This window comes from Melanerpes formicivorus, unplaced genomic scaffold (assembly GCF_026170545.1).
Source record: "Melanerpes formicivorus ecotype bairdi unplaced genomic scaffold, bMelFor1.0.p_v2 SCAF_87, whole genome shotgun sequence".
In the NCBI taxonomy this organism is placed as follows: Eukaryota; Metazoa; Chordata; class Aves; order Piciformes; family Picidae; genus Melanerpes; species Melanerpes formicivorus.
Genome location: NW_027142439.1, coordinates 319,873 through 337,821, shown reverse-complemented (window position 1 = coordinate 337,821; position 17,949 = coordinate 319,873). Strand labels below are relative to the sequence as shown.

The following is a 17,949-nucleotide window of genomic DNA, read 5'->3' as shown; positions in this document are numbered from 1 at the left end:
ACCAATCCAACACCACCTAATCAACTAACCCATGGCACCAAGCACCCCAGCAAGTCTCCTCCTGAACACCTCCAGTGATGGTGACTCCATCACCCCCCTGGGCTGTTACACTCACCAGCACCACTTGCATCACCAGCTAACTTCACAGAGCTGGCCTCCCACTGGCAGATGGCAACTGACTCCTCTCTACTCCAATGCCTAGACTTGGCAGCTACATCCACTCAATAAAGATGTATTGGCATCTAGGGAATCCTTATCCACCACTGAGAATGCAGTTTAGTCACAGCTCTTCTGTCCTTGCCATCTATGCAGGGCTCAGAGCACTTCACCTCAAGCAAGGGAAAGAGCAAGTTTCCCAACAGCTTTCCCTTGACAGCGCAGGATATATACAGCAAGTGCTGCAAAATGAGTAGTGGAAGGACTTGCTGCACCCAGAAGGCCTTCACATATACAGGCCTGGTGCTCTTTACCAGGTACTCAGCAGCTCCAGCTGCCTTCACAAACTACCTCTCTTGCACAGAGCCTTGTGTAAAGGCACAGGAGCTGCTACTGAACACTGAGGCTCCCCTTCTTTGACACCAATGGATTGGGAAGGCTCCCACCAACAGCTTATAAATCAAATCATAATTAGACACCACATGTGGGCTCCTCCTCATCTGCAGCAGTTCCACAGATTCAGAGGGATTAGACCCAGGAGAAAGCTAAAAGGATATGGTCTGCAAGAGGACACAGAGCACAGTCTCAAGCTGTGCCAGGGGAGGTTCAGACTGGATGTTAGGAAGAAATTCTTCCCAGCAAGAGAGATTGGCCATTGGGATGTGCTGCCCAGGGAGGTGGTGGAGTCACCATCACTGGAGGTGTTCAGGAAGAGCCTGGATGAGGCACTTGGTGCCATGGTTGAGTTGATCAGATGGTGCTGGGTGATAGGTTGGACTCGATGATCTCGAAGGTCTTATCCAACCTGGTTAATTCTACTCTGTTCTATTCTACTGTGATCAAACAAATTCAGTGCCTGGAAACCACACCAGCATCCCAAAGCCAACCTGTGGCATTGCAGCAGATAAATACTGCTACATTTTAGATCTGCTGGAGAGAAGATTGTGCACCACAGCAACTTCTGCAACGCTGAGCACCCACACAAAATGCACACACTGTGCTGCAGCTGACATGCAGAAGCAGCTGCTCCTACCAGAGTACCTCCCTGTGCCTTGCCACTCCCCTTGACTGAAGTGAGCCTTAGAAGAGCAGGGTTAGTGAAGATGTGCAAGAAATAAAGCTCAGAGGATTAGGACACTAAAAAGACATTTTAGCTAGATAAAAAGCAGGTTTAAATGGAAGGGTTTTCAGGAGGTTTGTAGTTTTCCTGGTTTGGAACATGAATGAGAGCATCTGGTTACATAGATCTGCTTACAGCAGCCTGTAGGCACAAGAGGAAATCTGCCTCAGTGGGTAAGGGGATCAGATATTTGACAGACCCTGCACCAACTTCCAAACCTTTTGCCTTCATAATGTAACCCAACTCTGCCACCCACCAGTGCAGTTATTGAGGGCTGAAATAAGGTGATTCACAGCTGAACTCTCTCCCATGCTAAGTGAGGTGAGGCCAGGCCAGCCCCTTAGAAAAGGCAATGCCAATGTGATATTTGAAGAGCCTCTCCCCAGCAGAGTCTTAACACAGGCCTTGCATGGCCCTGCCTGGCACACTGCTCACAGGAGAAAGAATACTCTTACCTGTCAGCACAGAAGCATCAAAGCCCATGTCTTCTATGGCAGCTCTTAACTCTTCTGCATTAGTAACAGCTGGATCATACTGTATGGTCCCAGTTCTGCCAGCCAGAGAGACTGCTACGTGCTGCACCCCTGCTCTCTGTGCCATGGTCCTCTCTATGGACTGCACACAAGAATTGCAGGTCATCCCATCAATCCTGATAACAGCCATGCACATCACGGCTTGTGGGGGCTCTCTGAAGAGATTGCACTCCAAAGCAGGAGATGGAGATGCTCCTTCATTTGCTTCTGAACCATCAAGGAGGCCTACTTTGAAATTGCCAGGTGGGAGGGCTTCAATGGCTTGCTGCAAAGCCGAGGCGGTAATTAATCCCGGGCTGTACCGTACCACAGCACGCTTCTGCTCCAAGGACACCTCAATGCTGTGTATGCCAGGAAGATCTGATATGTTTCCTTCAATGTTCTTGACACAGGACCTGCAGTGCATGCCTTCTATCTGTACAGTCACCACAGCTGTGCTACTCATCCCAGGGACCAGCGGATCCGGCCCGTCGCTCGCCAGGCTTGTCGGTGTCCCCTTGGGGCTTGCATTCTGCAGGCGCTGGAGATCCAGCACGCCCAGCTTCAGAGGAGCTGATTTGCTTTTAATGCTGCAGTCATAGCCCAGGCTACTAATGTGGCTCTTGAGGTCATCAGGCTGAATGATGTAAGGATAGTAAGCAATAATGGCTTCCTGGCTACCAAGTGACACCTTGATCTTTGCCACACCGTGCAGCTTCCTAACCCTTCCTTCAATGCTGCTGACGCAGGACTGGCAGGTCATGCCTTCCACTCGCAGCTTAACCACCGCTGCTTTCAAGCAGGACAAGCTTGCAGTGCCTGCTGTCAGCCTCTCCTCTGCTATGCTGGCATCAAAGCCCATATCCTGAATTTCCTGGCAGATCTGCTCAGGACTTATTTCTGACTTCAGATACCTTATTACAGCCTTGTGCTGTTCAAAGGAGACCTGGACACTCGCAATGCCCTTCACCTTGGACATCTGGCCCTCCACGGACTGCACACACGACTGGCATGTCATTCCCACAATGTTGACTGCCACAGTGTGCTCCTGGGAAGGTGGAGAGGGCACACTTTCAAAGGTCTCCTCATAGCCCATGTTGTCAAAAGCAAAACTTTGTTTCATTGCAGGCTCCAGCTCGCAGTCAGGAGGAGAGTCGCTGGTGGGCAGAGGCTAAGGGGCAAGAGAGAAAAATCAAATCAAATGTGTGTACCTTTAGCCCTCTAAGGGCAGCAATGCTCTGCACAGCCTCTCAAGTCAGCCTGTACTGCTGGAATGCTTCACAGCATTGACTGACACCTTGAATCCACTAGCAGTGAGCTATGCCCACGATGATGACTCGGGCTTCTGACACTTCTCTTGAGCAACTTAACAACAATTCACTGGGGATATAAAAGTGAAATTGTCTTAGCAGTCCCACTCCAATCCAGTCATTTAAAACCTGAGCTCTGCAGCCACAGGACACTTTCACCATGCAGCCTGAACTCTGCCTCTTCAGAGTTCACTGGCACAAAGGTTCAGAGCACAGCACGTGCTGGATGTCTCTCCGCAAATGTCAGAAGCTGGCTCAGTTTGGTGAACCTGCTACTGTGCAGCAGGAGTTCAAACCAGGCAAAAGAGGCCACAGAAAACAGCATCAAGGCTTTTCCATGAGCCTGAACCAACCTCACACAGGAAGAACCAGCTGCATGATGTCTGAAGATACAGAGATATATAGACATATAGACGGAGAGGAGAGGAGAGGAGAGGAGAGGAGAGGAGAGGAGAGGAGAGGAGAGGAGAGGAGAGGAGAGGAGAGGAGAGGAGAGGAGAGGAGAGGAGAGGAGAGGAGAGGAGAGGAGAGGAGAGGAGAGGAGAGGAGAGGAGAGGAGAGGAGAGGAGAGGAGAGGAGAGGAGAGGAGAGGAGAGGAGAGGAGAGGAGAGGAGAGGAGAGGAGAGGAGAGGAGAGGAGAGGAGAGGAGAGGAGAGGAGAGGAGAGGAGAGGAGAGGAGAGGAGAGGAGAGGAGAGGAGAGGAGAGGAGAGGAGAGGAGAGGAGAGGAGAGGAGAGGAGAGGAGAGGAGAGGAGAGGAGAGGAGAGAAAACTAAGCACTGACTCTCCTATTTGGATCCTGTGTTTCTGTGGCATTGCAAGCCACAGAAAGGTCAAGACTTTGCCACCACTTTATATGTAGGATAAAAAGCTACCCAATATTCAGAAGAACTGCCCAACCCACTTTGTTTCTCACTTTGACAAAAGCAGGGGTTTATGCCTTGTAGGTGAAAAAATCTTTGCAGACTAATTTTTAACTGACCAGGAAGAAAGTAGAGAGGGAATATGGGTATTAAAATCCAAACCAACCAAACCCAAACCAACAAGGAAAAAAAACCCCAAAGCCACACCCAGCCAAAGCCCCAAACCTTGATTGCTCTTTAAAAACAAAAAAAGACAACCAAAAAAACCCAAAATGCCAAATCATTGTAGAGTCTTGCCCCAAAATATGCACAGGTTCAGACAGAGGATTTCCAAAGCCTTTAGCATTAGCATCTCCCCAACTCAAAGGGCTGGGGGGAGCACAAACACATCCAGGTGTGTACTTGCCAGAAGGGGAGGTTTAACACGAGGCCAGAAGAATGGGGAAGCACTGTTCAGAAGGGCTTGAAGCAACAGGACAGGGGGCAATTGTCTTAAACTGGGGCAGGGGAGATTTAGATTGGACATAAGGAGGAAGTTCTTCATACTGAGGGTGGTGATGTACTGGAGCAGGAGATATGGTTGAGGTCCTGTCCCTGGAGACATTCAAGTTCAGCCTGGACGTAGCCCTGGGCAGCCTGGCAGGAAAGGTGGCTGTTGTCTGTGGCCTTTGCAGCTGGTGGGGCAAAACTGCCCCACTGTCCCCCAAAATGGGCTGCTTCTTTTGGGCCCTCTTATTTCATAGTATCACAGTATCAGTCAGGGTTGGAAGGGACCACAAGGATCATCCAGTTCCAAAGGCTGAGAGTTCAACACATCAGTGAGAGAATACAGAAGGAATGTGAGAGAAACAACTGAACTGAGAAAACAAAACCCAAAGAAGAAACCACAGTGCTGGGTGAGACCTTCCCCCAGTACACAGCAACCAGGCTCCTAACAACATAGAGTCACAGACTCATAGAATCAACAAGGTTGGAAAAGACCTCAGAGATCATCAAGTCCAACCTGTCACCCAACACCTCATGACTACTAAACCATGGCACCAAGTGCCACATCCAAGCCCTTCCTGAACACCTTCAGGCATGGTGACTCCACCACCTGTGAGGTTTGTGTCCTCCCTGGCTTCATGCCTCAGCCACCCCTGGCTGGGTCCCCATGATGCCTTCCCCACTGGGATCCATGATGACCTTATAAGGTGGCTTGCCTCCAGGAAAGCCAATCTTCTCCTCCTCACCCCTCCTTCCCAGGAGGTGCAGGCGCCTCCACAAGGCTGAGGCCACTCCTGATGCACCCTGCAGCTCCCCAAGCATCACCCACACCAAGATCCTGCATGGACACTGCTCTTCTCTAGGCTCTCCCAACCCCAGCTCTGCTTTCCCACCCTTCTTCCCCTGGCCCACAGGGATGTCAACTTTTCTATCCTGAGACTCAAGCACCAGACTCCTCAGCACGATCCAGGAGGCAAGGCCTGGCCTGTTCAGCACATTTCTCTCTGCCCCTCCCCACTTGCTCATCCACCGACTCTGGATCTTGATGAACTTCTCACCCAGCATCTGCAGAGGTTTGGAGCTGCTCCCCTCTCTGCCACCCTCTTGCCTCCCAGCACACATCTGCCTAAGAACTGTCTAATTTGTGTCACTCATTTACCTTTCCTGTTTGGCTCTTGCACAACCCTCTGATTCACAGCTTTGGATTCAAGGCACTGAAAAGCCACACACCATTAATTAAATGCTTCAGATGCTTTCTCAGTTTGTTAGAGGCAGCAAGCAAACAACAAAACGAGGACAGAGGAGTTTCAGGAACGTCAGAGGTCCTGAGTCTTCACTTTTGTGCCTATAACATCAGCACTTTGGAGGGGACAGAAGTTCAGCCCTCAGTCTCCTCAACAAATGTCAGTGAAACTAGTCCATCTGCACTGTTTAAATGCACCTCCACTGGTTGTCCCTCCCCCCCCCTTTCCCCCAGCTTAGCTGGTCAGTGGCCACTGTTTTCATTGACTACTTGTAACACAGCCTGCTGATTTTCAAACAGTTCCTGAGTCTTCCAGGAGGGAAAATCCACCCTCTCCACCTGGATGTTAAGATTCAATGAAAATACCACAGTAATAGCGTAATAGTACTTTGAAGCAGCCTTTATGGATTCTATTCTATATTCTATTCCATTCTTTGTTTTCAAACCACAGTTAGTTGCTGCAATGCTTCTGCCCAGGGTCTGCTACAAGGCCTCTGGGAGCCGGTTTCTCCAAGAGCAGACAATGGGGCAGCTGCAGCGAGTCTCAGGGAAAGGACACCTGCACACAGCACAGTGACCAAACCTCACAGACCTCAACAGGTACTTTAAAGGGAGCCATATAACCCAGGCTTGGCTTCGTGGGAAAGGGGAAGGCCTTTCTATAAAGGCTAGAATTAAAAGAAAGCAACACACTTTGTGACACCCTTCCCAGCCCCGCTACCAGCAATGTGTACATCCCACGCACTGCACGGGGAAGAGAGATTTGGTGGAGTTATTCATGTCATGATTATTCTCTAGCCAGCATTGCAACATGAGGCAGAAAAGGCCTTCAGGTATATTTGGCCTGGCCTGGCTGTTATTTTGTTCCAGTCTGATAGCAATTAAGATATTCAAAGCATATGCAGGTTCAAGAGCTGTTCTGAGAGTTGCTTTTCCTTAGCTATCCCCTGACCCAAACCACACTACCACAACTGACTGCCTTGCAAACAGACAAAACTCTCCACAACAATCATGTTGGGGTTTTTGTCAGCACTGATCTTTCCAAAGCTCTTCTCCACAGCAGACAATCTCCCCAAGTGCCCTAGTCATACACACCATACAACAATGCTCCCCCGGATGCACTATCAACAACTTCCAGCACCATCCTCTCAGATCAGAAGTGACCAAAGAAGCTACTCACCTACAATTAGAATGGTTTAATGTCTCTGCAACTTCTACTGTTCCAGAGAATAACCTGGTAGGAGCTGCTGTCAAACTACTCAAGGAAACTGCAGTTCAAAAGGAGAGGTTTTAATACCTTTCCTTCCTCAGAATCACCGCTCTGGATCATTAGAGGTGGAGCTAAAAAAACCACTCATTAATTCCTACAGCATAACTTGTTATTAACATGTGCTGCCCAAGATCACTGCCAGAGGATCTCCACAGGACTTCACGTGTGGGTGCTGCTTGCTATGGGGCAGGCATTCATGCTGCAGGTTGAAACAACAGAGATAAAGGTTTCCCCTCCTTTATCATGCAACTCATGTCCAACGTGCTTTGTTTTAAACCCCCCAGCTCAGAAACATCTCTTCCCTCCCAGCACACACACACAGAGCTCACTGACCTGTCTTTGAACTGCATTCACTTCTGGCATTCCCATGGAGGAGCTCTGCAAAAGTTTCTCTTCTTTCTGCAAGTTACAGCTTGCTTTTGCTGGAGATGCTGTCTGGGACTTCTCACCAAGAATCAGTAGTTCAGGCACATCATGAGCTGCCTGCTGCTTGCGAATAGACACCAGGGTAATGTTTTTGCTGTTTAAAGTAGCTAAGCAGGACAGTTCCCTCTTCATTTTATTGCCCTGTTTGCTCTCCATTGTGTTTCCAGGCTCTGAACACTCCAGCTCCAAAGGAAGGCTTTGTGAGAGAGGTTGTTCGGTGTCGTAGCAGCCACACTTCTCTCAGTTACACTTAGAGCAGTTTGAAGGAGTCTGCCTGTTTAACCAACGTGCTCATCAGGCATTCAGCACCAAACCCCAGGTGTGCACACTGCCTGTTGCACTCAGCTGCCTGCTGCACTCAGCTGCCTGCTCTCCCTGCCAGTTTAAAAGCTTCCCACCGACTGGCATCCCCTGTGCCTGCCGGGCTGCGGCCGGCGCGGCTAATCTCTGCACACGGCGTGGCAGCGAGCTTGGCCAAGGCTGCCTTTCACAAGCTACTCAAACATGACCTGTGTGCAGCAAACCAGTGCATAATTAACTCAGCCAGCCTGGCATTAGCTCATTGTGGCCATGTGCATCATCACAGCTCCTACAATGGGCAATGCTGTTCCGTTTCCTTCTTCCATGAAATTACCAGGGGGTTCTCAGATAAAAGGCAGTCCCCTCCAACACCACAGACGTGCCTGTGCCTGCAGCATTAGGTAAGGCTCCTGGACTGAAGGTCTTTCACTCATTAAGGGCACACAAAGAATCACTCTTTGTTTCAAGGGGGTGTGTGTATGTGTGAAACAAAATACAATATTTATACTTTTTAACCTGTGCCTCTGTGCCATCAGCAAGCTATAGCAAAAACCGACCAAACACAATGAGCTACACACACACAACACCACAAATGAAACACAAGAAACTACACACACAACACCACAGATTAAACACAATGAGCTACACACACACACCACCACAAATGAAGCACAAGAAACTACCCACACACAACACCACAGATTAAACACAATGAGCTACACACACACACCACCACAAATGAAGCACAAGAAACTACCCACACACAACACCACAGATTAAACACAAGAAACTACCCACACACAACACCACAGATTAAACACAAGAAACTACACACACACAACACCACAAATGAAACCAGGAACAGGACATATTTTAAAGTACATGAATTTGCTCCCTCGGCACCTTTGCAAAGTCAGTTCATAGTATCATAGTACCATAGTATCAGTCAGGGTTGGAAGGGACCACAAGGATCAGCTAGTTCCAACTCCCCTGCCATGGGCAGGGACACCCCACACTACATCAGCCTGGCCACAGCCTCAGCCAGCCTGGGCTTAAACACCTCCAGGGACAGGGCCTCAACCACCTCCCTGGACAACCCATTCCAGGGCTTCACCACTCTCCTGGGGAAGAACTTCCTCCTCACCTCCAGCCTCAATCTCCCCACCTCCAGCTTCATTCCATTCCCCCTAGTCCTAGCACTGCCTGAGATCCTGAGCAGTCCCTCCCCAGCCTTCCTGTAGCCCCCTTCAGATACTGGAAGTTTAAGTTCCCCTTAAATCCTCTGGGCAGGGACAGAAATGTCAGCTTCAGGCAGCCACACACAGGACAGGAGCCACTACCACAAGTGCCTTAAGCCAAGTCTAAACAGATTTCCCTGGCATTGCTGGCAGAGAGTTCACAGCACCGAGTGGGATCTCCAGCTCCCTCAGCCAACCACAGTGCAGTCCACTTCTGAGGACAGCCCTGAACAGGGACACTGAAAGAAGAGCTGTGCAGGGAACTTACATAATATGCCAATTCACCTCCTCCCTGGCTGTGGAGTGACCTCACTGCACAGCCAAGCCTCAAAATCACTGGCTCCTGTTTCAGCAGAGTATTTTGGACACCCAAATCTACCACTATGTAGAGGTCAGTGCACAAGGGCAAAATCTCATCATATCTCTGCACATCCCAAACACCTGAGGGAAGGGGCAGACATTCCACCCACCTGACAGCACAGATTTGGATACTTTTTACTTCCAAAAGCAGAGGTCCATCCCTCACACTCCTACCACAAAGAGTGGTCCAGCAAGCCACAGTGCAGGACACTGGCATCCTGACCTGTCTTCCTGTCATACTTTCCCCACAGAGATGAATTCACCACTCTGCTCACACCACCCAGTTCCTGACTGCACACCAGAGTTAAGAACCACCCTTGGGAAAAGGTCTTCTGCCAGGGAAGCAAAATTCAAAACACTGCTGTAGCACTAATCTGCATCTTGTCTTAATACAAAAGATGGGGCTCACATGAAACCTAAAATAAGGGCTCATTTGGAAACACCTGGAGAAATGGCCCCTCTGAAGAGTATGACTGCAAGGAGTAAAGCATCTGTGTGTGTTCTGTGCTTATCAGTAACATCCATCAAACACACACCTGAATTCACATAGAATACAACAGGACAGACCAGGACAGGACAGGACAGGACAGGATAGGACACGACAGGACAGGACAGGACAGAATGGAATAGAATAGACTAGAATAGACTAGACTAGACTAGACTAGACTAGACTAGAATAGAATAGAATAGAATAGAATAGAATAGAATAGAATAGAATAGAATAGAATAGAATAGAATAGAATAGAATAGACCAGGTTGGAAAAGACATTCAAGATCATCCAGTCCAACCTCTCACCCAACACCATCTGATCAACTCAACCATGGCACCAAGTGCCTCAGCCAGGCTCTTCCTAAACACCTCCAGGGATGGGGACTCCACCACCTCCCTGGGCAGCACATCCCAATGGCCAATCTCCTTCTCTATGAAGAACCTCTTCCTAACCTCCAGCCTAAACCTCCCCTGGCACAGCTTGAGACTGTGTCCTCTTGTTTTGGTGCTGGTTGCCTGGGAGAAGAGACCAACCCCCACCTGGTTACAACCTCCCTTCAGGTAGTTGTAGAGAGCAAGAAGGTCTCCCCTGAGCCTCCTCTTCTCCAGGTTAAGCAGCCTCAGCTCCCTCAGCCTTTTCCCTGTCACACCAACAAAGCCAGCAAGGCAGTTGCAATGATGTTAACAGAACTAGCACCTCGGTTTGGTGTGGCAGGTGGGATATCATCTCATAATGGACCACATTTTGTTGCAGAAGTAGTGCAGCATATATCCAGTATGCATCTAAAGTTTTGCAGACTAAGTAGCAGCTACATACCCCTTGAAGCCCTCAGCCCAGTGGAAAGGTAGAAAGGATTAACCAAACCTTGTAAAGGCCAATTTCAACACTATGTCAGGAGGCTCAGCTCAAGTAGCCTGAGGCCTCTGATTAGTCTGAGTCACTCCAAGGATTAAAAAAGGAATGAGCCCTCAGGAAATGTTCCATAGGAAACCACTCCCTATGAACTGCTTGGTCACTAAAGGGGATCAAATGCATACAGAGGGGCACAGTGTAATCTTTATCACAGACCTTGTCTTCCTTACATAGGTATTGGCAACAGAGAACCCCTGGCCCCTTGGGTACCCCAGTAGCTAATTTTCAGCCTGGAGACAGTGTATATACACAGACATGAAAGGCCAAGCCTCTCAGAGAAAAGTGGAAGGGACCATGCACAGTACTGCTGCAGATACATGCTGCAGTGCAAGTAGATGGAGTCAGCTCTTGGATTCATCATTCGACAGTGAAGAGAGCTGCAGAACAAATAAAGACCACAGTATCAATGAGGGGACTCAAGATCCACCTGACCAAGACTCACCAGTGAGCTGTACTTGGGAATCTGAGGCACCATGCAGAGGAGCTGACAGTCCCCAGGGTCAACTCTCCTTGTGTTTAGAAATACTTCTTTTGGTGCCCATTGTTTGGTTACTTCCTTATAGAGCTAGGGTCTGTTCTTGGAAAACAAGGCCAAGAGCTCTGCCTCAGAGTACTCTTAACCTGTCACTGTCACTATGGATGGAGCAGTCACCTTTATAATCTGCTTTATGTGGGATGAAGGTGGCAGGGATTTAATACTGCAGCTCCTCAGGCCTTGGGGGGAAATCCACAGTGACAGTGTCACCTATCACACCAACGGGCTGGGGGATTTCACCCCTAGACCTGAATCAAACCTGGAAAGCAATTTCAAACAAGGAATCATGCATGTTACAATTGAGTCTCACCACAGATAAGGCACAAGGATTGGGTATGCAAATCAGCTTTGGAAGTGGAAATGAACATGTGTGCTGGCATGCAAGCAGTAACCACACTGAAGAACCACCAACAAGCTCAGAGTCTTGTAGCCACTTGCCTTGGGCAAGGCAGCTCTCAAGAGTATGGAAAAGAGATGAAGGATGGTGAATGGTGTTACATGCAGCCTACAGCTTGGTATATAGATTGCACAGAACAAGAACAAGGCAGGGTTACAAAGATGACTCTTGCAGAACACTGCCAAGTCCAGAAGGTCAGTCCCTGAAGTTTGCAGTTTGCAGTTTGCAGTCCAGCTGAGTTGCTGGAAGGAGTCCAGAGAAGGGCAACAAAGCTGGGGAGGGGTCTGGAGCACAGCCCTGTGAGGAGAGGCTGAGGGAGCTGGGGTTGCTTAGCCTGGAGAAGAGGAGGCTCAGGGGAGACCTTCTTGCTCTCTACAACTCCCTGAAGGGAGGTTGTAGACAGATGGGGGTTGGCCTCTTGTCCCGGGCAACCAGCACCAGAACAAGAGGACACAGTCTCAAGCTGTGCCAGGGGAGGTTTAGGCTGGAGGTTAGGAAGAGGTTCTGCCCAGCAAGAGAGATTGGCCATGGGAATGTGCTGCCCAGGGAGGTGGTGGAGTCACCATCCCTGGAGGTGTTTAGGAAGAGCCTGGCTGAGGCACTTGGTGCCATGGTTTGGTTGATTAGATGGTGCTGGGTGATAGGTTGGACTTGATGATCTTGAAGGTCTTTTCCAACCTGGTCTATTCTATTCTATTCTATTCTATTCTATTCTATTCTATTCTATTCTATTCTATTCTATTCTATTCTATTCCATTCCATTCCATTCCATTCCATTCCATTCCATTCCATTCTATATTGTACACAGATTTACAGTTGTTCCACCAACCTTTCTGAAGTCCAAAGCCTAGGGCAAATGGCCAGAGCTGTAAGGCAAAGATGCTTGTATTGAAATTATTCAACTCTTGCCCAAAATATTTGGACTGGGACATTGGTAAAAGGGGCACACATACATATGTACATAAACATAAACATATACATATACATATACCTATGTACATGTACATATACATGTACATATACATATACATATACTGCCAGTAAGAAACAGTACTCCCAGTGGGACATACTGTCTGGGTAACCAGTGCTGGAACTTGGGCCACAGATTTATCTTTGACCAGGACAAGGAGGCAAATCACCTTAAGAATGCTAACTTTGTGCCCCTTTTGGAGAGAGAGTCCCTTAGTGTGTGAATTAAGGGGGGGAATGTCAGGAGACACTATTGATCTGTGGCAGCACCCTGTGACTGGAACAGGATGGGTATTTAGGAATAGGATGGGTATTTAGGAATAGGATGGGTATTTAGGAATAGGATGGGTATTTAAATCAGGGGTTTGCCCTCAGGTTCCTTCCTTTGAGAACTGCACATGGTGATGCAACCTAATAGAACAGACCAAGGCACTAGCAAATGCAGCGAGGATAGGGCTTCAAGCTTTGAACACACAGCTACAGATGACCTCAAGGTGGCCCTTCAACATCATTTGGCCTTAGATAGCAACAGATGATAGATGCTATATTCACACTCCCAATGTGACAGAACACTTGGACTAACAATCTGATCAGAGTCAGCAAGAGACTGAGTGAAGATCTGAGAACAGGCCTGGAAACCAGATGGCTAACTAAAATATGACCCAGGATGGGATTCTCCCTGACTGGATGGCTGCAGTGCTTTCCTGCAAAGTCTTATGATGCTCTTTGTTACTTTGCTGACTGTGTGTGCTTTATTTGGGTGCTTTAGATGTCTGACTGTCTGCTCTACATCAAAACCCCAAGTCATGATTACTGATAGCAATAAGAATGAGACTCACTGAGAATGTAAAGCTTCAACACATTTCAAAGAGGGGAAATCACAGAATTGTCAGGGTTGGAAGGGACCTCAAGGATCATCTAGATCCAACCCCCCTGCCATGGGCAGGGACACCTCACACTGCAGCAGGCTGCTCAGGGCCACATCCAGCCTGGCTGCAAACACCTCCAGGGATGAGGCTTCCACCACCTCCCTGCGCAACCTGTGCCAGGCTCTCACCACCCTCATGTTGAAAAACTTCTTCCTATCATCCAATCTGAATCTCCCCATCTCTATTTTTGTTCCATACCCCCCAGTCCTATCACTCCCTGACACCCTAAAAAGTCCCTCTTGTAGCCCCCCTTTAAGATACTGGAAGGCCACAATGAGGTCACCTGGGAGCCTTCTCTTCTCCAGACTGAACAGCCCCAACTCCTTCAGTCTGTCCTCACAGGAGAGGTGCTCCAGCCCTCTGCTCATCCTCCTGGCCCTTCTCTGGACACCTTCCAGCATGTCCATGAAGTGTTAAGGGTAGGAATGAATGAATGACAGCTGCAAGAGCATAGGCCTTAAGAAACAATGAATGAATAACTGCTGAAAGACCACAGGTTTTGAGGAACAATGATGTGTGAAAACCCTCAAAAGAGGAGGTACAACTGTCTTGCTGAACAGCCCATACAAATCTGGCAAAATAAGTAGTCTCAGTGGGCACAGACTAAGTACAGATGACCTCTGTGGGACCTGTGCTCCTTCTATCACGATTAAGTCTGTTGAGATACCCACCTCCCTGCAGAAGGGCCCCTCTCCTGAGCATGCACTTTGATCCTTCTGAATACTACACCTTTACATTGAAGTGAGGGATGGACTAAGGAAGAGAGGAATAGAATATTAATGGATATTTATTAACTGGGAAGGATTTACTCACCTGAGAGCTCTAAATGACAGATCTGTGTGACTTGGTGCTTGCTTAGGTGAATCACCACCTTGCATGCCCACCTTTGCAAATATGCACTGCAGTCAGAATGCCTCAGCCCTGGCAGCATGTTGGTGTTATGCACACCAGGCAAATGACCCCACCTGAGGGACAGCAATCACATCTGACAGTGGTATCATGACCTGATTCAAGGCTGGGCTTTGTAGAGACTAGGAGATTTGCCAGGAGAGCCACTCAGGTTGGGTAGCCTGAGCTTCAGATGGCAAATAGAAAAGAAGCCTTTCCAGGTAGCTGCTAGCCAGGCAGAGCCTTCCTTTTAGTGTCACAAAATGCAGGGCATCTTAGGAAAATTCAATCCCTTTGATTTACAGCCTCAAGAGCTGACAAAGCACAACCTTTCTCCTTGACATTACACACTACTACTGGAGAATTTGATACACACACAAGAACTAAGGTGTCTCCAGGTAAGGCATACTCCATGGGTGCATTCAAACCTGCCTTTACAGGATGTTCTGGCCTGTTCCTTGTGCAGAGAAAACATCTGAAGTAGTCTTAACAATACCTTGGAAGAGGAGAAACTTGGGTTCAAGGTCAAATCAAGGTAAGGGGATCATATTGCCTTAACCTGACAGACAGACAAAAGGTACTGGTGCAGATAGATTCACATCATGTCAGTGAAGAGAGGGATGTGTTAGGGTGAGTACATCACTCTAGAGATCCAGTCTAACTTTGAATGTTAACTGTTCCCCTACTCTCCTCCTGACACCATTTTAAACCACTGAAATATGGAATGGAATGGAATGGAATGGAATGGAATGGAATGGAATGGAATGGAATGGAATGGAATGGAATGGAATGGAAGGAATGGAGTAGAATAGAATAGAATAGAATAGAATAGAATAGAATAGAATAGAATGGGATGGGATGGGATGGGATGGGATGGGATGGGATGGGATGGGATGGGATGGGATGGGATGGGATGGGATGGGATGGGATGGGATGGGATGGAATAGACCAGGTTGGAAGAGACCTTGGAGATCATCGTGTCCAACCCATCATCCAACACCACCTAATCAACTCAGCCATGCAACATGACCCATCCTGAGGCAGACAGGCAATGCTCTGAGGCTGAAACCCAAGCCATTTCACACTTGCCAGTATTCTGATTTATTAATTCTTTTAGGTTGTATTCAGGATGCAGTCAGATCAAGTTTTGTCTTGATTTTGGGTTCCCCCTCCCCCCATCATAACAGAGTTTGGTTGATTTGGGTTTTTTACCCAGATAGTGCAACTGCAGGAACCAGAGCTTTAAGGAAAAAGGGGGGGGTGGGGAGGGAACCCAACCCAACCAGCACAAACCCAACAAACCACAAAACAAATAAATGGAGAAAAGCAAAGCATGGCAGAGCTCCTGGTGACATCATGACAAACAACAGGGCTGCTTAACACGGCCAGCAACAAGTTGTTAAATACATTGCTTGGGTGGGGAACCTGCGAAAGACTCAGCCCTTGAGGGAAAGAACCTTTCTCCTCTGGCAGTGTCCTTCACAAGCCAAGGGAGAACTGGTTTGCAAATGCATGCACCTTTTGTTCAAGCAAATCCCTGCACTTGCTCAGCAGTGAGTTCCCAGAAACACAAGCCTGACATTTCCTCCATGAGGTCGGATGGAGCTGAAAGTTCAGCGGAAGCTTGGTCAAATTCACGCTACACGACTATGTCCTTGACTTTTCCACACAAAGTGACCTACTAACTACAGAAAATCAACAAAGGCCATATGTTCTTTTAGCAATGAGATGCAACAACTATTTGCCCCTGGTTTTGAGCCATGAAATCAGAAGCACAGCTCCTTGGCTGCGGTGCTAAGGAAAGCAGCAGCCATCAGGTGCACCAAAGCGTCTGCAGCGTGAATGGTATCCATATGCCTTTCAACAGATGAAGCAGCACAATCACAAGCAACATTCTCCCTTACACTACAAGAGAAAACATGCACAATGGGAGCTCTGAAATACAAGGAACCAAATTCCTACCTGCCATGAATAAAATTGCTTAAGAGTGGATGGCCTCATTTCAAACCGTATCAGCTCAGACTTTGGCTTCGGTCTTTCAGGAAGCAGGCTCAATCTTCTCTAAATATTTAGAAAAGGTTTGTTTGCCCTGAAGCAGCAAAACTCCACAGAGTTTCTCTTTTGTAACAGGCCCCTGAAAGGCACAGTCATTTTTCTGTTCATTCCATGGCTTCTACAATGGTTGCAAATTGTGTGGACTTGGGACTTTGCTTTCAGCAGCGCTGAATTCATTATGATAATTTCTGTTATCTATTTATATTGCAGGATTTGTTTTCAAGTGCCTGGAAACTACCAGGCAGGTCCTATTGCCACAGCAAAAGGCACACCTTTTGGGTCAGGGTTTAAGTGCAAAGAACAATTGCAATCTGCATTAAACTCATCCAAGTCCAGCTTTCCATGAACCTCTCATTCACCTGGGAGGTGAAGCAGGCAGGCAGAACTTGTCAGGCAGGGCCACACTGAAACCAGGAGCTTCCCTTCTCTGTTTGCAGCTGAGCTTTCTGACACTGTCCATGCTCTGTTCTTCCTCAGAGCTGGATTTGGCTTGAAAAGTTTGAGCAGAAAAGTACTTCTGAGCCTGTACTGTATCCATCTTAACTGCAGTATTCCCACCATGGCACCAAGTGCCACATCCAATCCCCTCTTGAACACCTCCAGGGATGGTGACTCCACCACCTCCCTGGGCAGCACATTCCAATGATGAATGACTCTCTCAGTGAAGAACTTTCTCCCCACTCCAGCCTAAACCTCCCCTGGCACAGCTTGAGACTGTGTCCTCTTGTTCTGGTGCTGCTTGCCTGGGAGAAGAGACCAACCCCCACCTGGCTACAACCTCCCTGCAGGGAGTTGGAGAGAGCAAGAAGGTCTCCCCTGAGCCTCCTCTTCTCCAGGCTAAGCAGCCCCAGCTCCCTCAGCCTCTCCTCACAGGGCTGTGCTCAAGGCCTCTCCCCAGCCTCGTTGCCCTTCTCTGGACACCTTCAAGTCTCTCAATGTCCTTCCTAAACTGAGGGGCCCAGAACTGGACACAGGACTCAAGGTGCGGCCTAATCAATGCAGAGAATCTCTTCCAACCTTAGTGATACTGTGATATTGTGATACTGTGAAATATAACTTGAGAATGAGTAGCATTAAAAAGAAATGAAGAAAAGAGAAGAGAGAAGAGAAGAGAAGAGAAGAGAAGAGAAGAGAAGAGAAGAGAAGAGAAGAGAAGAGAAGAGAAGAGAAGAGAAGAGAAGAGAAGAGAAGAGAAGAGAAGAGAAGAGAAGAGAAGAGAAGAGAAGAGAAGAGAAGAGAAGAGAAGAGAAGAGAAGAGAAGAGAAGAGAAGAGAAGAGAAGAGAAGAGAAGAGAAGAGAAGAGAAGAGAAGAGAAGAGAAGAGAAGAGAAGAGAAGAGAAGAGAAGAGAAGAGAAGAGAAGAATTAACCAGGTTGGAAAAGACCTTTGAGATCATTGTGTCCAACCTATCACCCAACACCATCTGATCAACTCAACCATGGCACCAAGCACTTCATCCACTCTCTTCTCAAACACCTCCAGGGATGGTGAC

At 48.2% G+C, this 17,949-nt stretch overlaps 1 protein-coding gene across 3 annotated transcripts in view; it reads right to left on the bottom strand.

Moving 5' to 3' along the window:
* Positions 1-16,554, bottom strand: part of ATP7B (ATPase copper transporting beta) — a 43,902-nt gene extending 27,348 nt beyond the window's left edge. For 2 of the 3 annotated variants that reach the window (XM_068165314.1, XM_068165317.1), the window contains exons 1-2: positions 7,292-7,767; positions 1,732-2,959 (exon numbers count right to left, since the gene is read on the bottom strand). In XM_068165314.1, coding sequence (XP_068021415.1) covers positions 1,732-2,959; positions 7,292-7,540 — 1,477 coding nt within the window. In that variant the 5' untranslated portion in view covers positions 7,541-7,767. Of the gene's footprint in view, positions 1-1,731; positions 2,960-7,291; positions 7,768-16,365 lie in introns of those variants that run through there. The other variant, XM_068165315.1, reaches the window with a different exon arrangement.
* Between the last annotated feature and the right edge of the window lie 1,395 nt (positions 16,555-17,949).